Below are 11,537 nucleotides of genomic sequence, written 5' to 3' on the forward strand. Positions count from 1 at the left end.
ACTAAATTTCACTCACTCATAGATATCTGTTCCCATCACATGCCTGAATGTTTTTCCATCTAGACCCATTCATTATTCTTTTAGAAATCAATGTAAAGATGTTGAAAAACACAATATCTCACAATGTTAAAGAAAGTGAAAAAAAGTTCCCTGATCCGCCCCCTGATCCGGATCCGCATCCGGGTTCTTCCCTGATCCGTACCTCATCCTTCCATTAAGTTTCATGAAAATTCGTCCAGTGGTTTCAGTTTAATCCTGCTTACAAACAACCGACAGGGGTGAAAACACATCGTCCTTGGTGGAGTTAAAAATGCATTGACACTGAGATAGCTTGTCTGATTCGAACACTTCTCAAAGTAAAATAATCAACACTCCTCATCTCTCTCTCCTCCAGCAGCTCCTCAGGGTCCAGCTCCGCAGGGCCAGATGTCGACGCTGCTGATCCTGGCGGTCGTGGTCTCCACCATCGCGAGTGGCATCGCGCTGATCTGCGCCAGCGTCATCCTCAGTAAGAGACTCCTGCAGCTCTGTGTGCAGTCGGTGCCCACCACCTTCCACCGGCTGTGAGCACAGCTGGACACGCAGAAACAGGAACACCTCTGATGAAGTGTCGGTTCGAAGTGTCCCCTGGCTGTGTGCCGAGTTAGGGAAGGTGTGGGGCGGACTTTTAGGATGCTGGCACAAAGTGAAGCGAGCACATATGAACACTTTGATTAGAAGCACTTGTTTCACTCTGGCTGTGTGTAAAAGGCTAAAGATTGTGAAACCAGATTATACTGCAGATGAGAAGTGAGATTAAGGGGGTGATTTGCATTTAAGGAAGAAATTATATTTTGCATTTAGTCCCTACAGGAGAACGACTGCTCTAATGGAAGCATGAAACAGTAAAGCTGTGCTGTAAACTGATCTCAACGAATGACTTTAAAGCTAGGGTTGGTAATCCTGGACAAGCTCGCGACACCAGGCTGCACTTTGCAACCGATACATCCCACCCCCTCCAATCAGAGACGTGCACCCTGAGATCAGTTTGCGGTAAATGTCGGATGTTATGATTCAGACAAACCTGGAAAATCGGAAATCATATAAACGATAATGAAGAAAGCTAGAAACCAGAGAGGTGTGATAAAAGATTCTGACACATTGAGAAGCATCTCTCTGAATTCATGGGCATTGACCTTCTATGAGAAGAGTCTTGTATATAGCAGAAAGACTTCAGCTGGGATACAGCTAAGTGCTTTTTACACAGAGCACTGTGAGCTACGAGCACCTGCGCCTGAACAAAGAACTGAATATATAGGATTTGCTTTGTCGGTTGCAGGGTTTGGTTCATCTGACACGATGGGACTGACATGATGTAAAATGCTTTGCTGATGATTCTTGCACATGTAAACCGCTTCCAATGGGAATAATTAGGGAACCTGACAATTAACAGCAGGATTAACACTCTAGGAAAGAAAAAAGAGTGAGGGATAAAGAGACAGGTATAATATTTGAATTCTAACATTAACGTTTGTTGCATTTGTATTTAACTTAGTTTTAAGAGCTGCTATGCGATATTTACTGTTAAATGTGGACTTATATTGTCATCCTTGTGTTGTGGACCACAGACACTTTATATAGAAACGTTTTCTTCTGCAGTATTAACAATAACATATGCAGTCATTCCATATAGGACAGTGAGGGATTAAACAGCTAGTTATACTCTTTTTGCACCTTTGTCACCTTGCGAGGAAGGGATTCCTTGACACGTTAATCCTTCACCGAGCGCGGTTAGAATATAGCAGCTTCTCTTTCTCTCCGTCTGTCCTCTCCTTAAACTCTCCAACAGGCCTGAATATTAAGAGAAGTTCAACCGTGGAAGACGTTATTTGATTTTTTTCCCGCTTTCGTGCTTTCTTTTCCCCAAAGTTGGTTTTTTGGTGGATCTAAACTTTGTGTTAAGGGCCTCCGGAGGAATCCGCACAACTTCGACTTCCCGCCGGAAAATATGTCACATTTCATGCTGTTTGCGCTCGAAGGCAGGACTGAAAAGAAAAATCAGGCGCAACGAGGGCAGTTACATAAAATAGACCTCCTGTGAGGGAAGTGAGATGAAGTAAAGCTGATGGATTAAAGGAACAATATGGAGTTGTTTTTTCTTATCAGCGATTCTTAAGATCTCATCAAGCTCGAAGGAAATGAAATGGCATCGATCAAATAATCCACTGCACCACTGTCATTTCACTCGATATGAAGACGTCCTCGTGCCCAAGCGTGGTACGACAGGATATTGGCATTGGTTGTGCATGTGTGTGAAATGCACAATTGTTTTTCTTTTCAGCTGTACAAGCAGCAGAATGTGATGAGGAGATGTAATATGATGGTTCTTATGTAAAAGTGGAGCTCTGCGCTTTCAGGAGATGAGAGGTTTGGGGAAATGGTCGACAATGTTGTTGCAACAGAAACAGGTTTTAGAAGAATGGAAAATGCAGTTAAGAGGGCGGCCTGGTGAAGGTTACGGTCAGCCAGGTCCGCAGAGATTAGTCATCAGATAAATGCTCTTAACTGAACAGAGAAAAACTGAAAACAAGAGATTTTAGAGTGTTTGTTTTGGGTCAGGTTCAGCTAAACATGTAGTTTCTCTGTCTAATTAGATGAGGTTTTTTCAGACATGACCTGTGCACGTGGTCCACAGGTCCTGTGGACCACGTGCACAACAAAGCAAAAGATTTACTCCACAGACGCATTCACAACGGCACAAAACCCTCCACATTATTCAGACAAGAGACACTTGCGTTCATTCGTGCACCTTCTACGCAGAAAGTGCTGAGAATCTACAGAGTTCAATGCATGTCTGATAGTAGCTATAATAATGACAAGATGGTTGCAGTGGTGTGTAACTGCATGAATGTGCTCTGTATTAATCAGACAAACTGGGCACAACAAACAGGAACAAACCTCTTTTTGAATGAAAAATGGATGAAGTATTAGTGATTTCTAACTAACTGCATTGTGTGTAAGTCTTTGCATTTGCAAGTGAATAAATCAAGTACTAAAACAAAGGGCGACGAAGTGTGTGAGACATTTGCTTTGCTTTTTAAGAAGGAAGATGTTTTTTATCAGGAGGGGTTTAAAAAAAGGCAGCAAGACACACTCTCACAGAAACACATACACACACATGCACTTCCAGCTTAACGGTGTCTCTTCACCTAAGCTCTCCCCCATGCAGGGAGGTAGTCTGTTCCCTGGGCGTCCCATCTCCTCCACCCCCTCCTCCTCCTCCTCCTCCTCCTCCTCCTCCTCATCCCCTCTTCATCCCCCCTCATCCCCTCCTATTCCCGACCCCCCTGAGTCCCTAGCACCTGCACCGGGCGATGGCTCGACGGCACCTCTTACCTGCACGCAACACCCCCTCCCTGGCAGACTACCAACCTGCATCGGGGCTGTCTCCGCGGCGGGTGAGTCCAAACTCACTGGCACAGACAGTGTAGGAGCAGTAAAGAAGGAGAGGACATCGCACACGCATCCCACAAAACTTCTTCTTTAAAAGGGGACTCCACCGATTTTACACATTTCGTTTTTTCTTCGAAAACCATGAATTATTCGCTGAGAAAAAAATACATCTCGAAAAAATGCTTTAGTTCAGAATGTTAAAGAAGGTGAAAAGAAAATCTTGAATCTGCCTGCTGATGCGGATCCACACCAAAATTGAATGGGTCTCTCTCTGACTCATACTGCATCCTTCCTTTTGTGGAAATTGTCTCAGGAGTGTATCCTGCTAAATACTTGATTAACAAAACATAACCTTCTTGGCTCAGGTAAAAAAAAGAGGAGTAAAGTATCTTGTGGCTCCAGTCTGAAATCTCTGTCTCAAGTGATGTCACTTGAAGCAACATTGGTTCGGGCTCAGGAAGTCTCAAAAACAATCTAGTGGGGGGGCAGTGAGAACGAGGTGAGGTAGGCCTGGTCACACATACGCAGATGCATCAATGGAGAACCTTCGTCTCCTGGTTCACGTCCAATCTGTGCGAGTGAAGAAGTGAATAAAATATTTGCTTCCTGTGGGGAGGCAGGTCACAGTGTGGCTCCGGGTGGAGTTCAACTTCGGTGAACTTTAACATTTGATATTCGCTTCTCATTCGTATTTGTGTGACCTCTATAGACGGCTCGAGGCTCGCAACTGAAGGTTACATTAGCAAATACCAAAACGAGGTTACAGCTGTCATTGCATTGTGGGTAGTTTCAGATCAGTCAGCAGAATGCAGGGAAATGAAAATCGTTTCTAACTCTTTATTAGGAGTCTGGCAATCTTATAATTGGGTGGAGTCCTTTTTTTTAAAAACAAAATCAATGCCTGAGAATTAAAAGTCTCACTTTTATCTTAAACTGTTTTTCCACTGGCCACAGAACAGCATGAATCACTGAGATGCGGCTTGACCCCTCCTTGTGTTACCGCTCCTATCTTTAGCAGATTGTCAGGAGGTTGCTTCTAGCACCTCACATACAAAGTGTGGGGTCCTGGTGACAGTCAGGGTTCTGATTTCTTTTCATTAGTAAAACTACCGTGTTTGTCCCTGTGTCTCATCTCTGTCTGCAGTGTGGTACCGCAGAAAGAACGACCTTCACGCAGTGAGGGGGCGTCTGCAGAGTCCGGAGTACAAGCTGAGCAAGATCCGCTCGTCCACCATCATGACGGACTACAACCCCAACTACTGTTTTGCGGGGAAGGCTGCGTCACTCAGTGAACTGAAGGAAGTGCCGCGCAAAAACATCACGCTGCTCCGGTAGGACAAGAAGGACACAATGTCAAAGACTGTCAGTGCATAGAGTTCTTATCATCTAATCAACGCTTTTCCATTGATTTTTATTGTTTTCAGAGCTCTCGGTCATGGTGCATTTGGTGAAGTCTATGAAGGACAAGTTCTGGGGATGAGTGGTGACAACAGTCCAATGCAGGTGGCCATAAAGGTAAGATCATGCTCTGTGAGGCACATTAATGCCAGATGATAGCACCTCACTAGCTGTTATAATACAGCAACAACATCCTACTGCACTGATCTTGCTCCTCAGAATCAAAGGAATAAAACATTTGAATTAGCAGGTTTTTACGGCATCTGTCTGTCTGTCTGCCTGTGGCTCACATATCTCAAGAACGGACTTCACACTTGACATGTGTATAGTTCAGGGCTGAAAAGAGTGCAGTGTTGACTTTGGTGCAATTTGTAAACACAATACGTTTCATTCTAATAATACTGAATAAACAGACATCCAGACGCTCTGTAGCAGCCGCGGCTGGGACTCATCAACGTGATGTTGTCGATCACAACAACAGCAGCAATGATCCTCCAGTTCAGGGCTCTGTGTTCTGAGACAAGATCTATGTGCAGCAGCAGTGGCACAGCTTCAGGGTTCTGTGGACTGAGTGCAGTCGTCTCACTTCACACCTACAGTTTCAGAAGGAAAGCTGCGACCAGCGCAAACACAGGCCAAACAAACTGCCCATTTCAAACAGGCAGGTTTAGAACAGGCACCGCATTCGTTTTTATATGAAGACGATGCATGCTGCAAAATCATCAACACTCCTCAGACTGACCGTGCACTCGGAACACTTTAATAACTTGACTCGACTTGTAAAGAAGAAAAAGTTGAGTGATCTCCACGTGGGTTTGCCTGATTATCTGACGTCTTCTGATTAGGCTTTTCTATGTGTGGGGTTTCTCTTTCTCTGCTCCAGCTTCATAAGACACACAGCTTAGGTTCATCTCTGATGCTAAATTGCTCATACATGTGTGAATGACCTGTCTCTACCCTGCCTCCCGGCCAATGTCAACTGTTGGCTCCAGCCCCCCATGACCTCAAAGTTTGAGCGTTATAGATAATGGATGCACATGTTTCCTCTGGACAATAAGACACAGTCTCTCGTGCTCTCTGCTCCACAGACTCTTCCAGAAATCTGCTCTGAACAAGATGAAATGGATTTCCTGATGGAGGCGCTTATAATGAGGTACTTCACACTGCAGTGGATCACACGATGAGTCAACCATTCGGAAATGAGACCGCCGTTAAAATGTGGCACACGTACTGGCCTCTCACGCATCTAACTGGTGTCATTGAAAGATAAATGGGGACAGTTGGTTAAAGTCTAAAGGACAAAGATGTGATCTGAGGAAAGTTACTGATACTCATTTATCTCACTTTGAAACCCGGGTGATGTTAATTGTTTAATGTGTGTAATTATTCTCATTCGTAAACATCTGTTGGGGATTTTTGTGTCATAAGAGATGATGTTGCTCAAAGAGACTCTGAATTTAGATCAGATCACACATGATCACTCAAATCAAACACAATGCGGAAGTTATTTAATGACTAAATATACAGCAGGCACAAAACATCTTTGAGTTGTTATACCTATTAAACCCCGACAAGGACAGCTTTGTTAGTCATAGAGGCACAACAATGACCCTGGTGCGGAGGCATTCAAATTTTCCAGGTTATCCGTCCCTTCATCACATTCTTGTGAACACGATATCTACAGAATGCCTTGAGGGAATTTCTCCAAATTTGGTACAAATATTAACTTGGACTCACAGATGAACTGATTAGATTTTGGTAGCCAAAGATCAAAGGTCAAGGTCACAGTGGCCTCACAAATTATGTTTATGTTTTTGATATCTTAAGATCAGCTTAAGGAAGTGTCTTCATATATAGAACAAACATTCCCTTAGACTCAAAGATGAACTGATTACATTTGGGTGCCTGGAGGTCTAAAGGTCAAGGTCACAGTGACCTCATGTTTCTGTGAATGTGACATATCAGAACTGCCCATAGGGAATGTCACTACATCTGGTCCAATTTTGGAAAGTCAACTTTGTTTTTTTTTGCATGAGAGCATATCTTGTTTTATACACACAACTGCAGTCATGTTAATCCAAGTGTTGTTCACTGTTGTCCATGCAGCAAGTTCAGCCATGAAAACATTGTGCGCTGCATCGGCGTCAGCCTCAACATCTTGCCTCGCTTCATCCTGCTGGAGCTGATGACCGGAGGAGACATGAAGAGTTTTCTGAGACAGAACAGGCCGCGAGCTGTACGTCTCTACCGTATCTTTCTGTGCATGTACATGTGTGTATCTGTGTGTGTTGTACATTAAATCGAACTGTGCTGTGTCCAGGGCCAGACCTCTTCTCTCACTATGCGGGAGCTGCTGCGGATCGCCAAAGACATCGCCTGTGGCTGTCGCTACCTGGAGGAGAACCACTTTATTCACAGGTTTTTATTCACATGCCATTATAACTGCTGAGAGAGAGAGAGAGAGAGAGAGAGAGAGAGAGAGAGAGAGAGAGAGAGAGAGAGAGAGAGAGAGAGAGAGAGAGAGAGAGAGAGAGTGAGAGTGAGAGTGAGAGAGAGAGAGAGAGAGTGTGTGTGTGTGTGTGTGTGTGTGTGTGTGTGCTTGCTTGCATGTGCATGTCTATCTGGTTCAGTAGCATCGTTGTATACAAAGGGGTTGTTTTAGGCTTACGACTTTGTTTTAGGGTTAGGGTTAGAATTAGGTTTAGGTTAGGGTTAGGCATTTAGTTGTCATGGTTAACAGGCCCGGATCTAGATTGCTGCCAGAATGATGGGAAGAAACATGATTTCCTGTGTTTTTCAGAGACATTGCTGCCAGAAACTGCCTGCTTACGTACCCTGGACCGGACCGAGTGGCTAAAATTGGAGACTTTGGCATGGCACGGGATATTTACAGGTCTGTACAATGAATCCGCACCTTTTGAAGTCCTCAAAGCAAAGCATGGTGGATGATTTAAGATGATGTGTCTCAGATGAGCCAGAGTCCAGGCAGCATTTGGTTGATGTGGTAAATGTCAGACCAGTTCAAGGAGATCTATTTTCCCCCATGGGACCAGTCTCTCATATGTACTAAGACTTTGTGTCCTTGTCGTACTTACCTTCTCTTGTAAACCGATGATAAATGGACATTTCCACATCTGACAGTGCTTTTCCTCTTCTAGAGCGAGCTATTACAGGAAAGGGGGTCGTGCCATGCTGCCAGTTAAATGGATGCCACCGGAGGCCTTTATGGAGGGAATCTTCACCTGCAAGACGGATACATGGTATAAACATGCAACATATGATATAAACACATGATATCTACAGGGAGGATCCAGATTAAATACACAGAAAAAGAGGATGTGGTCTCAATTTAAAGTGGATACAGTTTAAATATTTCATGCCTCCACCATTCACTTGGACTGAAGGATGACCTGAATAGAATTTGCAATCAAAGGTCGGGGTTACTGTGACCTAACATAACTCGTTTTTTGCCTTGTGAACGTGAAGATAATGCTTTCAAATTTGTTCAAATTGTATTTTCAAATGTTCTCTTATGCTGTGTCAGAAATCAACCACTCACTCACTATTCCCTACTTTACTACATAGTGACTTCTATATTGAGAACTATATAGTCAGCTCATCTGGGAAAGAAAAGAAATGCTTGCAGACACTGCTTGGTGCATTTTCTGGATTATGACGTACAACAACAACAACATCGTCAGCCAGTTGAAAATCCCTTCAGTAATTTTAAAATATTAATTTCAGTACTTGTCATGATGCATTATGACCAGTTGTCACTTGGACTCAAAGATTAACTGATTTGATTTCAGTAGTTAAAGGTCAAAGGTAACTGTCACCTCATATCTGCAAAAACCCATATTTATACTGACACTGCACTAATAAGAGGAGGCATACAACCTAAGGGCGGTACTTCTAGTGTGGTGTAAGACCTTTTAATAAAGAATGTATTATTCATAACTGGCATAAATTTGAAGCCTTTCATAAAAGATGAATAATATTACATCATTCAAGCATCCTCATCACATGCGCTTATTGAAAATAATTTCATCTTTCTACGTTGTTTCTCTTGTGTGTGGTAGAAAGTTTCCCAGCTCTTAATTCCAGCTAATTTAGAAGCCTTGTTGTAGTCCTGCTGAAGAGATTTTTCACAAATCAAATAATTTTACTTCTAAACAAAGACCTACAGCAAGTTCAGCATCTAAAGAGCCGTATACCGAGTGGAAATCTTCACAAGACAGAGAGGCATCAGTATTCAAACACAGAGCCAGCTGAGCAGTGTCCAAACCAGACCACTTCTCTATACACGTCAGTAAGACGTCAGAAATTCAAACCAAACACAGCAAAACACGTCAGAAATTCAGAAACAATCAAACTTTTCCTTTAGAAAACGGAAAGAAGGGTTTGTTTTCAGATAAACTCCACAAACAGTCTGAAGTTAATAGTTTCAATCAGAATTTGAATGCGGGGACATTGGGCAGCGCTGTCAAACACAGTGGTGGAATTGTGCAGAGGATCAGCTTTGCTTTGACCACAAAAAAGTATCGCTGAACTCAGCAGAGGGACACTATTGCTTCAAGCTGTTTGGAAGAGCAATGGTTTTCATCCGCAACCAATGAAAAAAACAAGTGCAAGCTTGTGCGGCTTCCCATCCATTTACCAGAGCTCAACCCGAGGGAACAACACTGGAGAAATGCGTCACATCACACTTCACCGTCTGCGAGGTTCAAACACAGTGCCAGAAAATATAAGAACTCATAAACAAGTGTTCACAATGGAAATTCTTTAGATTCAATTTATGCTCAAGTAAATATAAATGGTTTTGTTTATGTTTATTATCTAATCTATTCCAAGCAATGTAATTGAACTAAAAGACAATTTGTTTTCTATTAGCGTTTTCTGTTTTGCTGATTCAGAAACTTCCAGGAAGTGCAATCAGACTGCACATGATACAAATACCAGGCTGTAATTGTTGATCAGAAAGAAGTGGGACTCTGTAACACTGTGACACTGTAATTACAACAAACATTAATTTTGTCAAGAGGAAGACCACACTAACGATGATGACCATGGACCTTTGTAGTTTGATGCAGATGTGGTGAATTCTAGCTTCGGCCAAGATGAGACGACATCTCCAGTTGTTTGTGTTGTACTGAGTATTTATATGCTGGTGTTAACTGAAGCCCATGAAAGCAGGAAATGTTTGGCATGTCCCCCCTCTCGATTATCTGTCAATGATCGAGACCAGTCAGTTGTTGATCTGTGTCTCCCCCTGCAGGTCATTTGGAGTGCTGCTGTGGGAGATCCTCTCCCTGGGCTACATGCCCTATCCTTGTAAAACCAACCAGGAGGTGCTAGAGTTTGTCACCAGCGGAGGGAGAATGGATCCTCCCAAAGGTTGTCCAGGGCCTGTGTGAGTACCGACAGCAAATACATCAAACTGCTCCAGCCTGGATTTAAATTCTAAGCAGAGCAGAGAACTGAAATCGCTTTAGTTCGACTTGAGCTGCATGGATTTGCAATTCTTCACAGTGGCAGGCAGAGATTTCTCAGTGTAAATGTTTCATTAAATCCCTGCAAATTAAAAAAAAAACCTTAGTTTGTGGAGTCAAAATTTGAGTGGACTTCACTTTAGAGACAAAACTATGAAAAGTTAGGAAAACTCCAAATTTCTGTTTACTGCACTAGATTTGTGAGGCCAACTTAATCAACTGCAGTTGTACCAACTAATTATCTTTTGTTCTGATGTTTATCTTTGATAATTATGAACAATTTGAGTTAGAAAGACTTGCATGTATTAACCAGTATATTTCATATGTGGATGTGAAGTTTGTCACTCACAATTAAAAATTATGTTTTCATAATGAAATTTTAATTGTTAATGCTAAATGGATTACGTCTAGGTAGAGCTGTAGTATCCTATTGTCCACCCAAAGTGCTCCACAGTACAAGTCACAGTCACACAACGCTTCTATTCACATGTCAGGGACAATTAAAGGCCCAATGTCTTGCCCAATGACACTTCAGCAGACTGGACGAGCAGGGGATCACACTCTGGTTAATGGATGTCCCGCTCTACCTTGTGAGCCTCAGCCACCTTAATGTGATGTGATTACTGCAGAGTCTCTATACTACAGTATATTCAAGCCAAACACTCACACTTAGGACGTCATATTTCCCTTGAGGATTTGGGATTAAGTTGGGATCTCAACTCCGCTCAGGATAAAAGCTTGTGAAATATACAACTTCAGAAAAACTGCGAGACTTATTTTTTTAGCCAAAAGTCTTAAGAGATGACAGCACTGAATCCCTTTCATCGACCACCTTTGATATGGAAATGTCTGAAGTTTTCTTTGCTTCTCTTCTCTCTCCAAAGTGATGACTACGTGGGGACACGGACATTTATTATTATATTACCACAGAACCATTTGTCCAACTGTATTACATTTACAATGCAGTCTATATAACATACATATTAACAATATGTGGGTTTTGTGGGTTTCTGTGCAGCTATCGGATCATGACCCAGTGTTGGCAGCACTGTCCCGAACACCGACCAAACTTTTCAACTATCCTGGAGAGAATCAACTACTGCACTCAGGTATCATGGTCTTTATATCACATTAACTCAATAAATAATTATATTATAATTCATTTTTCAAATAGATTTTTTTCTTCCCTATTTATTTTCTTCTTATTTTCCTGCCTTG

At 42.6% G+C, this 11,537-nt stretch overlaps 1 protein-coding gene across 1 annotated transcript in view; it reads left to right on the forward strand.

Annotated features, from left to right (window-relative positions):
- The window catches only part of ltk (leukocyte receptor tyrosine kinase), a 57,945-nt gene that overhangs the window by 42,749 nt on the left and 3,659 nt on the right, over nucleotides 1-11,537 (forward strand). Inside the window, exons 19-28 of the mRNA XM_035168340.2 lie at nucleotides 395-508; nucleotides 4,577-4,763; nucleotides 4,857-4,947; nucleotides 5,919-5,983; nucleotides 6,937-7,066; nucleotides 7,151-7,248; nucleotides 7,631-7,723; nucleotides 7,989-8,090; nucleotides 10,106-10,240; nucleotides 11,338-11,428. Coding sequence (XP_035024231.2) covers nucleotides 395-508; nucleotides 4,577-4,763; nucleotides 4,857-4,947; nucleotides 5,919-5,983; nucleotides 6,937-7,066; nucleotides 7,151-7,248; nucleotides 7,631-7,723; nucleotides 7,989-8,090; nucleotides 10,106-10,240; nucleotides 11,338-11,428 — 1,106 coding nt within the window. The remainder of the gene's footprint in view (nucleotides 1-394; nucleotides 509-4,576; nucleotides 4,764-4,856; nucleotides 4,948-5,918; nucleotides 5,984-6,936; nucleotides 7,067-7,150; nucleotides 7,249-7,630; nucleotides 7,724-7,988; nucleotides 8,091-10,105; nucleotides 10,241-11,337; nucleotides 11,429-11,537) is intronic.

Source organism: Hippoglossus stenolepis, chromosome 10 (genome assembly GCF_022539355.2).
Source record: "Hippoglossus stenolepis isolate QCI-W04-F060 chromosome 10, HSTE1.2, whole genome shotgun sequence".
Lineage (NCBI taxonomy): Eukaryota > Metazoa > Chordata > Actinopteri > Pleuronectiformes > Pleuronectidae > Hippoglossus > Hippoglossus stenolepis.